At 42.0% G+C, this 23,450-nt stretch overlaps 1 protein-coding gene across 11 annotated transcripts in view; it reads left to right on the forward strand.

The window, feature by feature from the left end:
• The window catches only part of NFIA (nuclear factor I A), a 773,858-nt gene that overhangs the window by 717,272 nt on the left and 33,136 nt on the right, over positions 1-23,450 (forward strand). For all 11 annotated transcript variants that reach the window (XM_086953183.1, XM_086953198.1, XM_086953177.1 and 8 more), the window contains one exon: positions 1,402-1,493. In XM_086953183.1, the coding sequence (XP_086809309.1) occupies positions 1,402-1,493 (92 nt within the window). The remainder of the gene's footprint in view (positions 1-1,401; positions 1,494-23,450) is intronic.

Here is a 23,450-nt window from a genome sequence, read left to right on the forward strand (position 1 = left end):
AGCCAGCATTGTGGAAGGCAGGCACAGCCCTATTCAGAGTTCAGGTGCACTCCTTCCTCCCATCAAGATGCAGATCTCTCTATTCACCACTGGGTCACTCAGCCTGTCTCCTGGAATTCCCCAGCTCTGTCACTCACAGAAACCAGACATAGGAATACACAAACTAGCAGAGGCAGGTTTGAATGGGTAGACAAGCAAATACCTACTTTCTAAAAGTGGTATTTGCAAACACAGAATATTAAAATAAACTTCATTAAAAGATGTATTTTATTATTCTGAGTTCAGGCATACTAAACTCGAATTTCTACCATGTTCTCTGGGCCTGTTAGGATTATAAAAATAAACAATTCTAACAGCCCATTCTGGCCTATGGAGAACAGGTAGCCTTGCAATAGTGAAAAACGAAAATGTCTGTAATTCACTATTAGGACATGCCACACAAATCAGGGCTTGTCCTACCTTATACTTACAATGCACCCTGCCCTTGGGCCTACCATAGGGGTGACTGATATGAAGAAAAGGGAAGGTTTAGGGAATGGGAAGTGGGTGCACTTGCCCAGTCAGCATGACAGTACCAGACTGCACGCAGGCTCTGCAATGGCAAACCTTAGACACATTTTACAAGGCTGCTTCTGTGGGTGGCACAACCAGTGCTGTAGGCCCACCAGCAGTATTTGGAATACACGCCCTGGCACACTCAGTGCACTAGACTAGGGTCTGACAAGTAAACCAAAGTAGCCAAACATGGAATCACTAATCCATTCATCAATTTACAATAGGGAGCACTTGCACTGTGGCACTGGATAGAAGTGGCACAGTGCCCAAAGCATCTAACACAGCAAAAACACATGAGGCAACAGCAAAAATGGAAGTGAGACCCACGCCAATGGTGCCAGGTCTAACAATAATGAACAAGATTTTACTTGATACAATGGGTTTTGCTCAAAGTGAGTCGAAAAAGAGCAAAAGAGGTCTAAAGAAGAACGTGGGCATCTATTCACACCTCCTATGGTGGCTGCTGAAGGAGGTCTAAAAGGGAGTCTTTAAATACTGCAGCTGCCTTGTAAATGTCTTGTATGGGTTAGGTCAGTAAAGGAAGCCCGATACAATAAATTTAAACCTGAAATGCCAGGTGCTGTAACACGCTTCTATCTTATTACATATAAAAACAGTATTTTTCTTTATTATTTTAACTTTCCAAATAATTATTGGATTTTTTTATATTCTAGTCAGACATTCAACTTTATAATTTCTGATATATAGTTTATATTTTGAAACTACGGCCTTGATGTCTCCTCTCTGAAAGTTCAGGAAGTGTATATTTTACTTACATGCTTATGCTGCCATTTTATTCAATGTTTATGTTGCCTTTGTCTAAACTTATATTGCTTCCTTTCACAGCGTATTCAACATCCAGCACCTCACCCGCGAACCGATTTGTAACTGTTGGACCACGGGATACGGGCTTTGTAAATATCCCTCAACAGACGCAGGTGGGCAATGTTTATATTTTTGTGTGCAACATTTCATGCTTTCTAGCTCTAGTCTGCAGTACATGGGTATTGTTTCCCACTCGTTATACCCAGCTGGTGTGTTTTCCTTTTTCTTCTGTGGCTATTCTGTGCAGCTGAGGTCAAAGGTCCATTCTTCTACTCTCCTCTTCCCTGTTAGTCTCTCCCTCTTTGGAGTAGGTAATGGTTCCCACAAACCTTAGAGCAAGCAGAAAACACATTGAAGAGAGTCTAAAGTGTTGTAGCCAGGTAGTATGTTTAAATCACTTCTGTACTTCACTTAACTCCTCTGGCTCCTTGGTTCAATTCAATTCCCTCTGTACCATTCAAAATCAGACCTCAAATAAAACCCACATACCCAAAGATACCCGTTCGCAACTGTGCCAGTAAAAACCAAGGTACATGCAGATAATTCTTAAATGGAGAAGGTCAGACTTTCGGATTTGCTAACCAACCCCTCTGAAATTCATTGCACACCTGCTACACATTAAAACAATTGGAAATATATTTACTTTCTGGGCGCGTTCCCCCACAGATAATTAAACACATGACCAGACTTAAGATATTCACCCCCATCCTCCAGCCTACAACATACCAACAATCTTCTGTTCCTCCAGCCTTCCCCCTTCTGATCAACATCCATTCTATGTAATTCTGTGCTATACCCTCAAACACAGTAATGTGGAGACAGGCCTTGATGAGGAAAATAGAGAGGCAGGTGTACAGCAATCCAAGAAGGCTCTGATAGGAAACAGATATATTTGAAATAATGTGGCTTTCCTTTCACTATTGTCATTGGCAGCACCAGCGGAGAATTTCGTAACCTTAAGAAACCATGCCAAGTTTGATGAAGGTGGTGATCATATCAAAATGTTTTTTGATTCTAAAGTCGAGCTTTGCATCTTCGAGTTATTCAGACTAAAATGGAAATGGTGTGATTGGCACCAGAAAGAAAAAGTCACCTTTGTTAATCTCTTTGAGAGTGTGACTGAAAAGCCAAAGCACCTCTGTGAATGGTCTGTGGTAAATTCAGAAGTCCTAGCCTGACCTTCAGAATCAAGGCCGCTATCACAATTACAATCTTTGGGTCAACCACACCAAGTCTTAAGAACTTATCGAGAAGGCTAACTCCTCAAAAGAGAGCAAGAGCGAGCCAGAGTGAGCCAGAGTATTACAGCGAATGGCAGGCTTCACCTGCTAGCACTGCTTGTGTTACTAGGGCAACAAATGGTGTAAGACCACTAATTGGTACTGATAATGACCCTGTACGACGTCATCAAACCACATTTTCAGTAAGGAAACTCGATAGTGAGGATGCAACAGTAAAATAATGTCACCCTCTGACCAGCTTACTAAAATACATATATAAATAGGAAACCAGAGAGATAACTGCAGACATCAGACAGGTCACACAAACGACATACTTACAGGTGTGAGTGGGAGAATTATCTACAACAGAGGCAATTATCTAAAATGGTGATACGATTATTCAAATGCTGGGTAAATTGTTTCATTAATCCACCTGTAGCGTACCTGCTTAACATACCACATAATGTGTGGGACCAAGTGTATGAAGAGACATATTCACTGGTTGACCATGTCACCTGCAAACTGTATTGTGCGCCCCACCCCTTCTCTTGGCTCTACATGGAGTTGTGAGGTACCCTCTGAGTAGAGAGGCGCTGTAATGGACTTGCAAACAGCCTTATGAGTGCAGTCAATCAATCAATCAAGTAGTATTTGTTTAGCACAGGTAATCACCCTGGGGGGTATGCAGGTGCTGTGCTGCAGGTCAAAAGAGCCCGGTTTTGAGACCCTTCCTGCAGTGGTTCAGCGATAGAGAAGTGCGGAGGTGGAGTCCAGGCTTTGGTGGAGAGATGGACAAAGGAGTGTCCTCCAGCATGGCTGCGGTAGATACATGGTGTCTGAGCGAGCGTGAGGTGTGCGTAGTGGAGGTTTCTGTAGGGTTGGTGGAAGATCAGATGGTGGTTTATGTATTCTGGTCTTGGTTGTGGATCTCTTCTCGTCGGCGAGCCAGTGGAGGTCTTTCATGTGCTGAGTGATGTGTGTCCTCTTGGGCAGGTTGGGGATCAGTCTGGCTGTTGCGTTCTGGATTGTCTGGAGTCTTTGCAGGAGCTATGAGGAGGTGGTGGCATAGAGTGTGTTTCCATAGTCGAGCCGGCTGGTGATGAGGGCCTGTGTCACCATCCTGTGCTGATGGGGAGCCATCTGAAGATTTTGTGGATCATGTGGAAGCAGGTTGAGGCAACGGCATTGACCTGTTGTTTCATGGAGAGTTCTCTGCTCAGAATGATGCAGCGGTTGCAGACGTGGTCTTTCGGTGTGGGGATGGGTCCGAGCACCTTTGGCCACCAGGAGTCATTCCAAAGTGCGGTGTGTCTGGCGAAAATCAGGACTTCCGTTTTGTCCATGTTGAGTTTCAGGCAGTTGCCTTTCATCCATTGCGTGATGTACTTCATGCAGTTTTGGAAGTTAGTCTTCATCAAGGTGGAGTTCATTGAGAGTGAGAGGATGAGCTGAGTGTGGTCAGCGTAGGAGATGAGATATATAAGAATCCCTTTCTATATATGACTACGATTCCGAGTCTCAATCAGAAGACCTGTATGAGGGAGAATGCTCCTTTGTACAGCCAATGAGCAGATGTCCATAGCAGAGAAACATGCTGGACTTCTAATGTCGATTATACCGGACATTATATTGATACAGAATTGATGTTGCTTTTGATGAGCCCTGGGGAAGTCAGTGATGTTAATGCATCGATCTGACAAAACACGTGTTGGCTTAGAGGGACTACTGATGAAACGAGGATCTTGAAAATAAATCGGTCTGGAAAACAAGAAGAATTGAATGGACTTGATTTATTGCATTTGACTATTACTGGAGTGGTTTGCTTGGGACTGTTATTGAATTGTTGATGTTGGGTTTCCCAGCTAATGTGGGAGCTCTAGTGGCTGCTCTCTCCTTTTGAGCAGCACATGATTTGATAGATGTTCAGTGACGTTGGGAAGAAGAACTTGGTTTGTGCAAGTGGCCCAGCCACACCCTACTGCAAAGCCAATTCCATGCACAACAGAGTGTAAATAGTCTCACCTAAAGGGAAATAAAAAACAGAGGAAAACAATCTGGTCAGTGTTTAAAAAAAGAGGGTACAATCCCAGCAAAATGCAACTCGTATCCTATCCGCTCCTACGCATAAATCAGGCCACACCCAGGATCTAGTTTTCTCTAACATTTCTTCAATAGATATGGAGACACCTTGCCCTCTTGTGTGGTTGGATCACTACCTGATTCCTTTTTCAGTTATGCTGACCAAACCCGGCCAGGCCAGAGGCATGCGCTCCACCATAAAAAGAAATTGGAAAAACCTGACTGTAGCAGCGCCAAGTCCAATCCTACAGAATAATTTCCCTTCTCTATCTCTAGACCCCAATGCAGATGTGTAGTATCCTGCATATTATATTGTAAGGTGTTTTACCAGCCCTGCTCTGCCAGTGCCTGTGCTCTGTCTCATTGGAATGTTGGAGTTTGATGATGCCTCGGATTGTTGGGACTGAGAGAGGCAGAGCGACAGTTGGTCATGGGCTGAGCAGCTGACATGCTGCTCCTAGTGGGGCTCTGATCTACAACATAACTACATGATGTCATGTACTTTACTACCTGTTGTCTTCATGAATAAATCATCCTGAAATACTATCTTCCTGAGTGGACCCTCATTACCACAAGATGTTCTTGCTATAAATCAATGGATCTCCACTGCTGTGGGGGCCGTTGCTCCGGCCAGAATGGTTAAGTCCCGTAGACTGTCCACATCTGCACCATGGTTCTCTGATTCACTTAGAGAAGCAAAAAGCAGCCAGGAGGAATTACATTGTCTCAAGTATCCACAAGGCAGATCACTCCAGTAAAGCGGTTTTTAAGGGATTACAGACCTTTTTTAAGCCAAAAGCAATAGAGACTGAAGTGCAACCATCCCCAGCTCTGTGTGAAGACATTGCAAGCTTTTTTGATAATAAAATCTTAAAGGTTTAGGACTCCTTCTCAGCACCTAAGGCAACGGAGACACCTGACACGCCATTGGGAGTTGCGGGGGTTCCTCCGTTCACAAATTTCTTACCTATTTCGCATCAAGATGCATTGGCTGCAATTTTAAAATGTCGGCAAGGTGCCCCAGACGATCCATGCCCTCCTAAACTTTGGAAAATGCTGTCTCTCGCTTACTGGTGCGCTATCTCATATCTGGAACTCATCTCTTGAAACTGGCGTTTTTTTCGGACAAGTGGAAACACGCTACCCTTCTCCCCCTGAGAAAAAAACCTAATGGTGACCCAGGAGACCTCAACAATCTCAGGCAATCTCACTGCTGCCTGCTCTGGGAAAAATGCTAGAGAAGTTGGTCCAGCACCAACTAACCAACTTTATCGAGAGCAATGCCTCCCTGCATGACACACAATTTGGTTTCCGGGTGGGCTTCAGCACGGAGACCGCCCTCCTTGCGGTGGCCGAGTCAGTGAGATGGTCGCTAGATTCAGAGGCATCAGCGCTGCTGGTGCTCCTGGACCTGTCTGCAGCATTTGACACTGCCGACCGTGCCCTGCTGATTCAGAGATTACAAGACACAGGCTTTAGGGGGAAGGTGTTGACTTGGCTGAAATCATATCTGAGCGGTCGCACTCAAAGAGTCACCTTACAACCATTTGAATCCAAACCTAAACACCTGTGGTGTGGCGTTCCTCAAGGCTCTGCGCTGAGCCCTTTACTTTTTAATTTGTACCTATCCCCACTTTTCTCCTTGATTGCCAACTGGGGAGTGAAGGCTATCTCCTACGCTGACAATACCCAGTTGTTTTTCCCTTTTCAAAAGCGGACGGTAGAGGCTTTTAAGAATTTTAAAGGCTACTTGAGAGACATAGCACTTGGATGATTAAAAACAAATTAAAACTCAATGCCAGAAAAACAGAGGTGCTGTTTTTTGGAAAGGGCCCAGTGCCTGCTCCAGATCTGTGGAGGCCATCAGAAATGGGCCCTCCGACTTCTCCCAACAATAGTATCAAAAATCTAGGTGTGAGATGGGAGGCTGATCTCTCCTTCTCTGCTCAAATCCAACAGGTCTCCACTACGTGCTGTAGCAAATTGAGAAACCTCCGCAAATGTTTACATTTCCTGCCAGAAGATTGCCGCAAATCCGTAGTCAATGCCACAGTGACATCCAGGCTGGACTACACAAATGGCTTATATCTTGGCCTGCCTAAATATTCGATTAGACGTTTTCAGATGGTGTCGAATGCGGCTGCGAGACTGATTAGATGTATTCCTTTCCGGCATCATGTCTCTCTGCACCTACATGAGCTACACTGGCTCCCAGTAGCCAAAAAGAATCGAATTTAAGGCCATGACTCTGGCCTATCAGGCCCTTAAGGGAAAATGTCCTAGTTATCTTAAACAAAGACTCTGCTGCTATAAGCAAAATCGATCTCTGCGGTCAAATTTGCAGAATTTGCTTTGTACTCCCCGTTTTGCGAAATCCTGTTTGGGTGGTAGAGCGTTCGCAGTAAGAACGGCCAAAATGTGTAATGCCCTGCCTGGGTACCTCCGCCAAGCTAACACAGAGACCTGTTTCAGAAAAGCGCTGAAGAAATGGCTCTTTAGTCTTGACTAGGCCTGGCTACAGTGCCTAAACCTCCCTGCATGCAGTGCTTGCTGCTAGAGCGCCGGAACACCTCTGTTGTTGAGGTAGCTGTTTGTGCTATACTAGCTCCAGTATTATTATTATTAAACACATAATGCATAGTGTTTCAAGTCAATGTATTAACGGCAAAATGCACAGAACGTACACCAGGGGGGCCAGGTCTCGAACTGCGCAGTAGTGGTGGAAGAAGAGCAGGGTCGGTGACTCTGTGCCTATGGAGCTGCAAGCGGGTGAGCAGCGAGCACGACTAAAGTCATTCCCTTAACTAGCAAAGGCCAGTTGCAGGGACACCAACGTAAAAACGAAATCAGAGGCCCCACCACATGTCTGTGTCTCTGCACTGGCACACCTTGACCTAGGGTCCCTTCCTGAAACCCTCTGCAGCCCCCGCTCCTTGGCCTTGCATCCACTGTCTACACGTCTGGGCATTGCTGATTATTTCGAGATATTGTCAATCCTAGATTTCTTACATGTAGTGGTTTAGGCATGTGCTGCAAACTGTTGCCTGGAACTTTACTCGAGTTCTAGGCACGACACACCCACTGATCTTGGGCACATCGCTTTCTGTATTACTGCGCTTCATTTCAGAGAACTGTAAATTGGGCGACTAAGAAGGCGTGCCTTTACTGCATTAGTGCTACATAAATCTGTGTAACTCATAGGGGGAATCTCCACGTGACCCTGCTGGTTCCAAACACCGCGGTAACTTCATGCAATAGTTTCCTGAAGAGAACACACAATAAATGGCTTTTTGGGTCACTGCCAACCTGTCAGCATCTCTTTAGAAACACAAATCTTCCCTCACAGAATTAAGGATCTGCTCTTTCTCTGCTTTATACCTCCGCTCCAACATGGCCTTCCTCTGCGCGCAGCACAAGGGAACAGTAAAAAAACAGGGGCCCCGTAATATTCTCCCGTATCAGGTACTCCTTTTATGGCAAGTACGGAGTCCTTTCGTGTTCACGCCGCCTCTGTTCTGTCTAATAAGACACTGCCCAACAGGACATTATTACTTCATGTACCACTGCCTGCACACACAACAAGTCCGTTCCAGTACTTTCTCCAGAGTGCCCGGCTTATCTGCAGTGTCACGTTTAACCACAGCACAACTGGAGCCGCACTCCTGGGATCCTCACGACCGACACCAACGCTTCCCACAATCTTACACACAAGCACGACCTTTGGGGCAGCATCTACCCGTTCACTGAAGGCGCTTCGGCGCCTCCGCAAAGGCATGAAGCGCTATACAAATGTAGGCAGAATGCAGTAAACATGTCACTGATACGTGTGTCATGGTTTAGGTTAGCTTACTCGTCAGTAGCAGTGGCGCAACCAGGTAAGAAACTTTTCTCAAGATTCAGGACTTAAGGGTTTTGGAGGAAAATTCGGCGAAATTAACTTTGCTCTGTGATACAAAATTACGCCAAAGAATATTTCGCAGTTCAAAATCAAGTTCCTACTTTTATCAACCAGTTTCCGTTCTGATAGGTCGACAGAGCCTTTCGTATTTCCGAGTTTGTAAATTGAGAAATATTGATTTGTGTGACATTGATGCCATGTTTATACCACACTACTAAGCTGCCGTTATGATATGGGGAGGAGCAAGAACATCTTTTTCTGACCTGTTCTAATTGTTGATAACCCCCTGCACTTTTGTTTTTACTGTACGGATTAAAATAAGTTTCAACAATAAAATAAATGAGGGTGAAGACCGACCAAGCATATTTGGCGTCTTCTGGACAATGGCGTTGTGCAAATGAGATGCGCGACACAGAAAGCAACAGTTGTTACCACACAGGAAGAATCACTGAGAACCTCCTTGCGTCCTTTGGGTAATCCATGTTGAGAGTTAGTATTGTGCACTCTCCACTGCTACAACAACACAGCCCCAGACATGTTTGATGCTTTTTCCAATGGTTTCACTGAAGCATCCCCCCCTTGTTGGTTTAATGGAGAGTGCGCAGATGCCTGGTTTCCACTCGAGTGGTCGCTTCCATAACCCTTTTGGAACGGAGTGTTTTACCTAGCTTCCACTGCACTGTGGCCCGTCCCAATTTGACTTGCATTGTTTTGCTTCACGAGTCACAGGCGCTCCCTCCATTGGCGAGGCAGATGGCGAGGCTAGTTACTGCCACGCTGGATGGGTTGCCCCGCCCACTTTGGATGGGAGCGAGCTTTGAAGACAGCGTGAAGACAATGGGCACGCAGAGGGGGCGTGTCCATGGAAGCCACCCACAGCGTCTATTCAGAGGGACCACTGAGGTATCCTGACTTCACCCTTCTGTCAAGCAGCTGATACTAAACTGCATCAGACCATTGTGAGGGGGCGGGGGGACACGGGGAGACTGGGATTCACACAAGATAGCAGGACTGATGGAAAAGCTGCAGCACGTGGGGGTCACACAGAAGCCTGCAAGCGAAAGCCGTCCAAAAATCGAACCTTTTCGCAATACACTGTCTTTTATTTGGAAATTGCAAATTTGGCATTGTTTATCGATTTTCAGAACCACTGAAGTCCCTATTAAGTGTGAAAAATGCTGAGCAGAATTTGTTCTTGCTATTAACACATTTATGCATAGTTTCATCTTGTAATTGGCCTTTGCATGTGCTGTGTTTTAGAATTAAACCCAATACCAAATATAGCTGATTATTTCCTTACCTACAATTTTTTATTTAAGAAGGCAAACTGCACTTCGCATTAAAAAAAATTCGTATTGTCTGGCATGATTTTCTTTTTTCTGATTTTCAATGGCTTACTGCCAAATAGCAATTTGAAAAAAAAAATCTGCATATTTATAGAAACTGGGAAATGTGCACAGCCACTTTATGGTACAAATCAATAACCTCAAACATTTGGGTCTAACTCAAAACTGCTACTACATCATTGTCATCGAGGTAAAGGAGAGATAAATATTATGGCAGAAGGCAAAAGGAATATGTTTGTGTTGCGGTGTCCCAGTGGAGAAATGTTGATGCGCATTACAACTTTCAATAGACTTTTCTTTTTATATCTGCTAGGATTCCTTAAAGGGCCTTGATTCAGAGCAGGGTAATAGAACAAACACTTAATACTTAATATGACTGATGGCAATACCTCAGTGGTGTCTTATAACTCCAGCCATTTAACCCCTTAAGTGCTGCGCACGACCAATGGTCGTCAGCAGCGCTACCTCCCCAGTGCTGCGCACGACCATTGAACGTCCATTCAGCACTAGTTCTAATGGACAGCGCAGCACTGGGGAGGAATGTGTATTAGCAGCTATGGAGTTAAAGGTTCTACATTTGAGAATGACAAAGATTTCTGGCATTTTGTTGCACTTCTTACTCGTTGGCATCAGGACATTGTGCCCATATTCCCTGGTAATCATACTCACCAGTATCCCAATTAGATATAATGACCTTTCTTCCAGTCTATTCCCCTTGCCTTCACTCCAGATGCTTAAGGTCAAAGTATGCTACAAGGGACTTATTTGGAAAAATAGTCGATCTAATTTGTGAGCTGTACTAATGTAACACACTCAGATGTATCCACAGGATATCAGTCTTAGTATATAGTCAAAATAAATTGATGGAAGGTAAAGAGAGAACACACAGAGCAAAAAAGAATATATTCAGAAAATGTATATTTACTAGCACAAAGTTGGGGAGATAAGTACAAAAAAGTGAATTCAAGCAAAAGTCATGAACAGAGATGGATAATATTTTCTCTACAGTTCACAACCAAAGACATCAACTCCAAATGGATACAGCAAACAACCAAAATTAATTAATAAAAAGTTGTCGTGAGTTTGTGCCAAAGCAACGTTTCCGGATATGATGAAAGTGTCGACGTTTCGGTCTAGAGGGCAGTCGTCATGTAGACCATTCACTCCAGATGCAGCACCTACAGTCTGTACAGCAAGGGTTGTGTTTCACTACTCACCACCTTCACAGGCCCTGCAATGCTACCAGATATTGCTCTGAGACCTCTTCCAGCAGCCAATTAATGGCTGGATCTCAGCTCTTTCTAAGAGATATTGTCTTTGCAGTGTTGAGGTGTAGGCTGTTCCTGTTCTATGGACGACCTTATATTTTTGGGCCTCCAAGAATGTATCTAATTCTCAGTTTCCTTAGGTGCTTTCTTTTGTATCTTCTTGGTCACGCCTCCTCGGAGCTGGGACCAGTTATCTACTTGTGTTTATGCTAGATCACCACTGTTGTGGGATAAACTTCATTCCAATATATTTAGAAGAAGTATTTTCAAGGAATTTGAAGCAGAGGATTAAAGACTTTCTACTGTTAATCCCAAGTTTGGTTCTATAGCGATATCTTATATAGGTACCTTTCATCCATCAACTATTTCACTTCTTAATGAGAAGCTAGATTTCCAGGGCATGTAAATTAAGAAGACTCAAACGTTGAATGTACTCTGTACTGGTGTTCTTTTTTATACTCATTGCCTGACTTTTATCCTTCCCTACCTTTGTGGGGGAGTACAAACTTCTCTTCAACTATGCCATATTTGAGGCTTTACACTTTTGAAAAGGCTAGATCATCTAGTACCTGGGAACAGATACTTTAACTGACGGCACAGTGTTTCAGGGAATAAAAGTGATTTTATCTTCCTGTGTGGCCACAATAGGTTTGTAGTTGCTACTGCGAGTAACCGAGCTAAGAGCTATAGAGCAGAAATATGATTGTAAGGCATGTATTCTCTCTGAAAGTCGTGGTTTTTATCTTGATGTGGCTATTTACTCCATGCTACGCATTGAAAATCATTCACATGTCCCACATTAAGTACCACTTTAGCCCGAATAAATGCCCAACAGACCCATCCTATTCTATAATGGTCAACGGTCAACGCCCTCATGAAAAGTAAGCCCTCTCTGCTTGCAGGTGACTCTGCACACTACCCTGTTGCTTAAATAGTTCAAGGACTAGTCTTTATCTAAACCATCCAGTACCTTAAAATCTTCCAGGTAACTAGAAATCAGGATTCAGATGACATATAGACATACATCTCAGCTAAGGTGGACAACAGGACATGTAGACAACATCCCCAAGGGCTTATTTGGGCATGTTATGGCCAACTAAGATAACGTATACAACTGACCAGTGTGGATGCTGAATATGAATAATCATCAGATGGGATGGACAACCCCAAGTAGCTGTTCCACAAAGTGCTCCCACACATGGAGTTCTGGGTATCAAATGGTATCCAGATTGACAGGAACCATGACTCAGTCCATCATTCAACTTAATTACAGAGAGAAGGAGGAGATCACCTCCTGGCACCCCTAAGGAGCAACCTGCATCCAGGCGTGATCGAGCAAAAGTGTTACCCTTTAAAAAAACGCAATAGACAGTGAAAACTGCAGTGAAATAGTAAAAACATTCTGGTAATTAACTACCCAAAAGTTGAATACACATCAGAAATTATTAAGTACATATCTCAGAGAAATTGTGTGTGCTGTTAGTTAACCGGTTTTCCACCTCGAGGTCCGAGGTTTCGGTTGGCGTACTTGCTGCTTCCCTCTGATGTAAATATCAGTTCTCTGTACCGTACATACCTACACACTCTTGGATACTCTGCTCTTTAGAGTTACTCACCCCTACCAGCTGGGACGGTAGTACAACAAGTGGAGAGATATTATCCCCTCCCTGCCTTTCAGCCCTCTTAGCCCTGAAGAAGTCGTGGGTCCATCACCCTGACGAAACACGTGTTGGCTGGGCATCGTATTGGCATTAAACCAAGAACAAAACGCATCATTGGACTACTGTTATTGTTGTATGCTGGATTTGCAGTATTTGTTTGGCCTTTATTATTCACGTGTGCACAGGCAATATGCATCTGTTGTTCTGAGGCCTTGTGTCTACCTGGGGGGGTTTAGGGTCACCCCCCTGCCTGTGGCACCGTTTCACACGGTCACTTTCTACATACACTACGTATACATGAGTAGGCGCCAACACATGCCACATTACGAGAAACCCATTGGATATGTTATAGGTTTGGGCAGTGTTTCATAGAGTTATTCATTGAGTAAGATGAGCGCAGTAGTGTATTATTGTAGTAAGTGGGATTTCTATAGCCAAACCTAGTCAGCGAAGCACTGTACATGGTTAAAGGTCACTATACAGTCAGTGCTGATTGAGCAGATAGCTGGGTTCTAAAGGCGGAGGCATTTTGGACTCATAAATATGTTAGTTTATAAACTTAACAAGCATTAGCAAAGCCAAAAGACTAGCTTGATTTTGAGGCCAAATTAAAACACTACAAAAACACCTCCTGTAGTAAAAAACAAAAACAAAGTAAAAACTGATTGCTTTCTTTGTACAGTGCGTCTTTGAGATAGATAAATAAATTAACATGTGATGATTTAGTGAAGTTTTGACGTAAAATAGTCCTTCCTGCAGTGCATGCACTCCACAGGAGGCGGAATGATACACCAAATAGCCAGTAGCATGAAGCGAGAGAGTATTCTTTGCTGGGTGGAGCCAGAGCCCACTCTATGAGCCTGACTACGAGTCAGACAGAGTGGAATTACTGCATGGAATTCTGCTTTGCCTGATTACTAGCATTTAGGTTTTTCCTGGTCTGGGAGAATATTCCTCGATTTTTCTAACCAAAATCATATGAGGTTTTGGCTGCAGCAAGTCTCATTCCCTTTTCTCTGACTGGGGTAGTATAATGTGCTATCCTTGCTATAAGATACATTACCATTCACTCCTCATTCCCTCCACCATTCTCCCTCACAAACCCATACATACATTTACCACCTGCTAAGAGATGTTGCAGATGTATGTAGTAAAACACAGTGGATAGGCAAAATTCCATGTTGTCTTACTACCAGAAAACTCAGTCCCACACAGTAATTCCCTCTTCCATTGAGAGTTACTTGTATACAGGGGTGAAATGAATGCATGCTACAGGTATAATCTCATGCACTTTCACCATCACCCCAGTACCATGCAACGTGGAATCAAGGTATATGTATATTTTAAAGAGTTAGCAATAACAGGTCTGAAAATAGCTTGGCTGTCGAAGTGAACTTACAAATGTATGGCCTTAATATTCTAACAATGTGTTTAAGGAAAGTATCTCCTTTGTTCTCCCTTTTCAGTGTTATCATCCAGTATGATGTAATTTCAAAACGGACATATTTGTGTTCTTAGTTCCTCTTTGTATTGGCGAGTTTTGGTATGCAACTTGTAGTCAACCCTTTGTTTGTTAGTTTTGTGAAGCTGCTGTAGTTTGTGGGCTTCCCCTTATTTGATTTCGGATTCTTTGACTTAAAAGGTATTTCCCCTCAGGGTGGGGCATTTAGCTTATTTTGAATAATCTGCCCATTCCATGCAGTCTGATGTATATCTGACCTCGTGCTCTTTGCAGCAGTATGGATTGTCTGCACTAGGACACGTTGCACATTTCTGTTAGCCAAAGTGCCTTTGTGATAAAGAATGACCATGTGACCTAAGCCTTTTGCTGTGTCTCCATCTTATAAAGGAGTTTAGGATCCTCTAAGGAGAAGAGTTGTTAATTAAGGCGCCATGAGTCATAGTAAGTGAAGAATGTATATATTGTGATGGGACTCAGTCCAGATATACTGAAATAGGTATCAAAACCATATTATTCTTAAGAGTTTATTTATAATGCATGGAAACTTGCAATTCCTGAGAAAATGCCTGTCTGTAATGTCCTCATTACAGTCCAGTGGTGACTTCTTTGATCACCTGTAAAAAGATGATGTTGCAGCTCAAGTGTAATAACTTATTGCTGTTGAGTTGTGCTTACTAAAACCAGCAGCTAAGATGGAATGCAAGTCACAAAGCTTCATTTTAGCTGTAGTTTAAGCTCTTTTCATTCTCTTCCATCTTATGATCTGTTTTTCTAAAACAACAGTGATCAGCACAAAGTAGAGATTGATGGCAACATGTTTATTATTTTGCACGCTGTAGTTCATTAAAGAAAAGAAACAATCTCTCTGCATGTTACTGCTCATTCTGAGACTTTTTAAATCTGATTATATTAAACTGATTCTAATAAGCTTTTGTAATAAATTCAATTTTGTGTGGTCTGTTTAATTTCACACCTAATGGATTCTCTTTTTCTTCATGTCTATTGTCATACTAACTCTTTCATGTGAAGGAGAAAGTCACCAAGGATTTGAGTGGGTTGTTGGATGGCTGATGTTGTGAGCATGCATTATAAGGAATGAAATAACATCTGTGTGCATTTAAAGGGTATTTATTGCCAATCACCTTGAGCTTCATAGCCTTAAAAAGGAACTTAGTGTATGGCCTTGAATCTCTTTTTGGTCACGGGAGTCCTCAGTGACTTGCAATTTACTTATAATGTTTGGCAGGGAGTACATTATGTCATTTGTTTTGGGTGGTGATCGTCGTGGTCCATCTGGAGAATGTATAGCAGGCCTCCTGCTAAAAAGGGGTGGAACTGCGAGATATAGCAATATTGCAGTAACAAAGAGCAACAGGTATGGTGGGATAGCAGAATATGAGAAAAAAAATGCTTACCAAAATAGATTTAGGGAAGTGGAGGAGGAACGGGGGTTGCTTTAGTAGAAAATAAAATGCCTAAAAGTAAAGATGACTGTATGCGTTTAGATTTTTGTTCCATTGTGACTTATATTTGTTTTATTTGGGGATATTTTCCCAGAATTGTTTAACGGAGATTCATTGTGACATCCCACTTAGACTGTTTTGAGGCGCTTGCCCGGGAAAGAACTTGAGGGTCGGAGACAAAAGTCGAGTTTTGAAGTAGTTTAGTAAAGTTCATGCCGACTTTATTGCCACCCTGACCATGAATGCCAGAGTATATTGCCTTGGTAGGTAAAGCATAACATGATTTTGAACAAATCAGAAAGAATTGCCATCAATCAGGAGAGCTAAATATAAGGGCTTAGGTTATTTTATAGACGCTAAAATAAATAGCTCCGAGGCAGCCATTGCGAAGGCCTCGGGGCGCTGGATGTAACTCGCCTTGTGCATTCCGTTTCCCCTTCTATGCAGGAGCTGCAAAGCATCCGATAGGACACCGTAGCACGAGTCTGAAGTTACGTGTCTGCTTCTGCCTTGATGTGCCGGCGCTGGCCCCGCCCCCTCGCTTCCCCCTCGCAGATAATGGTGTATTGAATTAAACTGGCCTGCTGCTGCGCGAGGCCTGGGTCGATGTATTGACCCTTGCTGTCAGAGGCCCGAGTACAGTAATTATTGCAACAAAGAATGGAAAGCAAGAACGTGTCCGGGGGAGGAAAACAATAAAAGACTGCTCCTCATTCTTAGCATTTTACCTTTTAAAACTTCATGTGTTTACACAGCAAAAATCACTTTACCTACGTTCATCAGCTGCGGCTACATTATTCATGATGGCAGTTTGGGGGAGCATAAAAGCGCGAGCATTATTGAACACATTGATCTTGCGCAGGTGGCGCAGACTTAGCACGTTTTGTATTCCACCCCCACCGTCTCCTGGCTGCGCCGAAGACGCATCACCAGCTTGAGTGGCAGCAGAGAACTCCTCTTCAATAAAATTGATATTTGCTTGCGAACGTTTTGGGAAGAACCGTTGGCAGAAGTGTTGCTCGATTTTCCTTCCGCTGAAAATGCCGACACAGCTCCTTTGTGTCCAATACTTCCGGGTGCACGGTCTGGTTGATGCCTTTCATCCTCAGACCGCTTTACAATAGATGTTTAAAGGGGCCGTCCAGGGAAGAAAGAAACATGCTCTTTACCCAGTCCTGCATCTCAAACAATCACCACCAATAGGCATTCTAGAGCGTTGCGTTGTTTGCCCACGTCAGCTGGGGTTAGAGGCATATTGTGACATCATTCATGCGATGGCCTATTAACTCGAGTAAAATATGCAGATGACGTAAAGTTTAATAAACAAGGTTGTCAGCAGAGTGGGCTATCTGTTTTTTAATGTCAAGTAATTATGTTGTGATCGATGGAGTCGTTTTCATTTGCCTTATGATCATTTAAGTGTCTGTATTGTTGTGGTCTTTCAAGGCCACACATGGCCCAATAAAGATTACATTTATTGATTGTCAGCAAAGAGATATGTACCGACAAAAGTGTATGTTCTATACAAGGTTTCTACTTTTATGACTAAATCTGGTTATAGGGATCGGTGTTTAATTCGTAAAAGAAAAAGTGGCTGGGCCCAAATTTCGTTCTGAAGCCGGTGGTATGAATCGTTGGGGCGCCAAAACCAAGGCGGCGTAGTTTTAATTTCACCTCATGCCTCTTTAATTTCATACCAGCCACTCCCTGCCACTTTGCTTCCCTTCCGCAGGTTCTTTTTCGTCCCTGCATTCTCCCTTTGTCATTGTTTTTCCATCTTTCTCTTCCTCCTTGTTGCCCCCTTTTGTGTTGTCCTCCCTCTGACTCTGGATCAAAGCCAATTGGGAAAAAATAAGTGCCCCAAAAATGAGTGCTGCTGATCCCCACCTGAAACAAATGGCTCAAATTAAGCAATGTAGGGTTTAGGTTGTTTGATTGATGCCATAGAAAAAATCTCCAAAGGTTAAAACTCTCCTTCAAGGCATTTGATACAAAAGGAGTTACAGAATTACCCATGAAGCCCAAAAATTGCATAAATGTATAATTCTGTTATTGACAAAAAAGATCATTCGTTAAGGTAGAACGCAAAGATCCACGTGATTTTTTTAAAGTGGCTACTAACAAAAAGAAAATGGAACTTATTAATTGTCTTACTGCTACATTGGTCTTTCATTTACACCATTTTGTCACTGGTTGGATACATGTTTCCATATGGGTGAATAATAATACAAAAAAATCATATGTAGTGATCTCTACCAAAAAGTAAAATGTTGGGCGTGGTTCATATGTGTTACTTATTTGTAACATGCTCCCTCAATCTTTTTGACACGTTTTAATTTCTCACCAATAGAAGCTCTCTTATATACCGTTCACTCACTCACATTTGCTTAGTGAAGTCGTGCATGACTCCATCAGGGATGTTCTTAATGATACAATGTGTAATATCAAGTGAGGTCAAGAGAAGTACATGATTATGGTCATGTTGTTAACTGGTAAATTATTTGATTTTTTTAGGTCTTGTATTGGAATCATAAAATCCCTTCAATTGATGATTTTTAGGTAATTTTTATGGGTTTTATTTAAAAAACAGATAATTGGAAGTACCTACTCACAACCCCTTTTTTCCCAGTAATTTTTTAGCATATTCGAATTCTATAGCCCCTTATCAAAGCAAAGGACTGCTACCTATGGTCTTTGACTGTATGCACTAAGCTGTGGGCGCTCGATGGAGCCAGGTTCCCATTGAACACATCTCCTAGCCATGACCATTGGGACCACATTGAATTGGGGACTGGGCACATGGTGTGCACAGGTGTGAGACAGTACTCCATATGCAGTGACCCAGTTTTGTCTGGTCATCATGAGGCCCTAATCTCAGGCTGGGTATTCACAGAACCCACTGCATATGGCATTTTGGCAGAACACGGGCCCTACAACCACATTCTTCACCCACCGATCACTCTCCTATCACCTGCTGCATGTGATCTTGGCCATGCATGGTAGGCTCTGAGTAAATTTTCTTTCATTTACTGTAAATAAATACGGAATGTTTCATTTCGTAGTTTCGTCAAAAACCGTTTAATCAAGAATGAATAGTGACGCAACTAGGCACATTTCAAGATTTCCATTTAGCGGTACCTTTCAGCAACAAGTGTTAGTGCAATATTTGGATCCAAATGGAATTCTAATGTTGACAGTGGTCGCAAGCAAAACAGTGCAGCTAGACTGTTACTAGTATTCACTATTGAATCAGCATCAAGATAGCATGAAATTAGGATGCATTTATTGAAAAATTAAATGTATTGATGCATAATTTGATACATATACTGTATAGTGAAATCATATAGAGCCTCACAAAAGACATAACATTAAACAAAATATTGAACATTGTTTACAAGAGTAACCCTGCAGTTAGACTATTCCATCCTGTTCGTGGTGTTTCTGTCCTCAGTCTAGAAAGGGTGAAATAGCTCATGCTGTTGGTTGATGATGATTTGAGCCGAGGATTACAATTGCAGCTGACGCACCTCCAAGCCACTGCCGCCTTAAGGAAGATATTAACTATGTCAATCTAAGGCAATTTTACAATAGAATAAAACAAAAAGAATTGCTGTTTCCTACTTGACCACATCACAGGAGCACCTTTCTGCCATTAGGTCTTCATACTCACCAGTCATCTTGCAACTTTGGATGGAGGGAAAGTTGTTGCAAGCAAAAGCTGACTTAAAGGCATCGTATCTGGGGTATGTTCATGGTTCACCAGTGAATGTTTAGATGAGGTTGAATTGGTGTATTTACGTTCGTTGCTGGATTTTGAGAATTTGATACTTGCTTCTGATTTAGAACATGGTAACATAGGACTAGCTCCCTTTCCAGAATCTGCCTGACTTGCTATAGTCACACACGCTCATTACTGAGAGCTCCAAAATTCACCCCACCCTTGCCTGAAAATTGAATTTCTAGTGCTCTGCGGTTTCCTTCTTAATGTTGTGGACCCAAGAACAAGTAACTGTCTGTTTTGTCCTTGCCTTGCTTAAGGGTGGAGTCCAGAATGGGATAGCTTCCACCACACTTCAATCACCCTCAGTTGACTGCCTTAAGGGACTTCTTGAAAATATTTGGTACATTCTGAGGAATATGAAGGGATTATTTAGAAGTCAAGCATATAACAAGCCCCCCTTTCTTATCTGGGAGAAAGTTGTTACATCGCTTGTCACTATACATGTGTGTTTATATATGTATTAAAAAGTTGTACACATGTTTAATATCCATTTTAATGAATTTAAAAATAAATGGTTTAACTCATATTGTATGCTTGAATAATGTGATCTAATATTTCTATATCATTTAATAAAATACCTGTCCCTGCGACCTTGAACAACACATTACTACACCTATACACTATCTATCCCTGAGCCATAAAAACTCCTAACTACCAAAACACCTTGCTACCTCTATACACTACCCAACCCCGGGCCCTGAGAATTTCTCATTGTCCTTATCCATTAACCATCCCCAAGTCCTAAAACCTCTTAACTACCCCTATACACTACCAATAGCTGAGCCCTAAAGCACGTGCTACCCCTATGCCCTACCCATACCCAATCCCTAAAAAAAATTGCTACTCCTTTTTTATATTTGATAAAATTGAAATAAACATTTACCAGTCACACTCAAATGATGAATTTCTCTGGATATCACTGTTGGTATCCACCCAAGCTGATTGAGGTCTTTCCGCTCACATTCACAGAAATCCCACTGACCTCTTCAACATGTGTTTTATGCAGTATACTTTTACTACACACTATGCAATTGCATCATGTGCTTCCAATGGCCCGTCAATCATTGAACTGGTTCTCCAGAAAGGTAAATGTTTTGCAGTTATGCTGACATGAGAGTACAATCAAGGTATTAAATAGCGTTACAGAATCATACTTAATCAGTGTTTTTTGTTATATAGTTCTTGACTACATTTTTAAACCATATGCTGCACAAAGAAGCAAGATAAACTCCAAAGTGAAGCACAACTCATTTTAATATTATAGTCTACAAACATTTCTTCATCATCACAATACACTTAGCCTCTGCCCACCAATATGAAAACATGGTAATATAGAAAGAATGAAAGTGTCAACAGCAAGTGCTTCTTGGGTATCCGATATGTTTAGAACTGGTGTAATTGGAGGTTTACGGTGTGAGAGGTTTAGTTTAGGAGGATAAGGGAGTATAGCTGACTCTGCTTATTGGGCTTGAGCAACAGAGACTGCTTGTACCATGGTCTGTCCTGTGTAATGTGAATAACTTGCTCTTCTGTTTTTTTGCAGATGGGTGTTAAAATATGTACATTTTGAATGATGATCTGATGAATTAACATGTACAAATCACAGTGGTGCATCTTTCATATAAATCCAGTTTTCCCTATATTATATCTCTCATTTGTTTTTGCATTGTTGTTGAAGGCCTCATACTTGTATTAAAGTAAAATTAATTCAGGTCTACACTTTGGTTACACCTCAGGCCGAGTTTAAAATTTTTGTGTATTATCTTTGCGAGTTTGGATTAGTTTTTGGATTGACCCCATCCATCCTCTCCGTATAATCTCTTTGTGTGGGGCTCTGACGCATTGCAGTTGTTTCTTCAACACTGGCCACTACTCTGCAGAGATATATGTCCCCATGCTTGCACACAATAGAGAAAATGGCAGCACAGAAGGTTAACTTGGTACAGCCTCACACTGTGATGTCTTTATTGATTGTTATTGTGCTGAGCATTATTAGCTACTGGTGAGAAGTTGCTAGCAGTGCACATCTTCTTGCTTCTTCTCAACCTACTAGCCCTACTGGGAATAGTGGTATGGGAAGGTGACACACGTGACATATTTTTGTTTTTTCTGTTAACTCCTTCCTTCCTCGGTATTCTCTCCTCAGCCATCTTTTACCATTATGAGAATAGGGCAGTCATTGGGGGACTACCAGACCAACAGTTGGGAGACAATGGGTAATCATTTTGGAAAGCATGGTAGCACTGGAGGGCAAATCTTGTTGATAATTTTGACCTACTTTTTTAATCATACTTTTGAGAATTTCAGGAACTCTGTTTCTCCTGCACCCTACACCATTTCCTCCGAAACGTCCCATAGCAATGTTAGAGTAATTCATGTTTTTATTCTTTTTAAAATAAAATATTATCTTTAATATTTTAAGGCAGCTCTTAAGTAATAAAAGGTATGACATAGTGTGGCCCAATTATCGTCTCCTAAAATATTGTATCCTAAGTATCATTTACCAAAATGCTGCTCTATTAGATTAGTAATTTATGTGCCCTTAGATATGACGATTAGAGAGCAGGGTAAGTGTTATTGTAACATAGTACCCTTTACTTGGTTAAAAAAATATTTGTAATGCTATCCAACTTGTCCTTTTAAGATGTCTTTCTGAGATCATGCCAGTCTTATTATAGAGTTTTACTGCAAAAGAAACTGTAATGATCTACAAAGACTAACAAACTGAGGAAACACATTTTCAAGGAAGTTCCTTGAAGGTTTTCGCATAAATTATTGTTTGCCTCTGGCAGACAACTTATAGTTATTCACAGGGGCCTACAAGTACAATTTAGACGTGAACAAAACTATCTGATCCTTAGTGAATTGATGTGATATCTTAAGCTTTTTAAAGCAGCTGAGGGGTGTATCTCTGTTACAACCATACATTGCAGCCTGTTTAATAGTTGCTGTGCCACATCTTTGATTTCATCTCATCTGCAGCTTATCCCTCGTGCTGTACGTGTGCTCACTGTGCAACTTTCAAGTGGTGGATGTAGCTTAATACTTGGATGTATTTTGTATGGAAAAAAACAGGAAACAAGCTTTCCTTACAGAATGGTTTAGAAAATGTATTCATTGTTGAAATATTCTCTTTGAACTGCCTTGTCCACAGGGGTCTCCGGCAACCAATACCCCAATTCTTTCTAAGGCCCTTACAAATCACTCTAGTAGATCAGGTACACTGGCGCTCTAGTCCTTTGATGTCACGAATGAATGAATGGAGGGCAAAATAAAAGGGAGCCGTTGATGAAGCATAAAATACTCTTTAAGCCGGCCGAATAGCAGAGTTAATATAGCCTAAGCTGCTTTTTACTTCCCCCTTTGCTTTTTCCTGTGCTTTGTATACAGTTTGTGAGCGTTTGGGGAGGGGAGGTAGATGGTGCTTGTGCTGTGGGGAGAAGAGACTTTTTTTTTATGAACGTTTCATTTATTTAGTTATCCACTTTCTGTCTGAAAACCAGAGGTTTCCAATTGTCCTTGTCGATTTTCCCTACAGTATTTCAAAAGCTTTAATCTACAGATGTTTCTTTTAGTCATTGTTCTGGTTGGAGACAGTTGTATGAATGAGAAAACATATTCGGTGTTGAAGTGTTGAAGTGAAAGTGATTGAGGAAATGTCCACCTCCTGTTACATTTAGAAACCTGAGCAATCCAGTCCTTCGTGGCTCATGGCGATTGCTTAAAACGGTTCTAATTTTTAAATGAAATTTAGAAGTAGTAACTTGCTGGCCTTATGCTTTTTCTTGTACTTGAGAGGAGATTTAGAGAAGAGGGAAGCTAGACCTATTACATTTTATTTATATATATATTATATATATATATATATATATATATATATATATATATATAT

Source organism: Lissotriton vulgaris, chromosome 1_1 (assembly GCF_964263255.1).
Source record: "Lissotriton vulgaris chromosome 1_1, aLisVul1.2, whole genome shotgun sequence".
Taxonomy (NCBI): Eukaryota; Metazoa; Chordata; class Amphibia; order Caudata; family Salamandridae; genus Lissotriton; species Lissotriton vulgaris.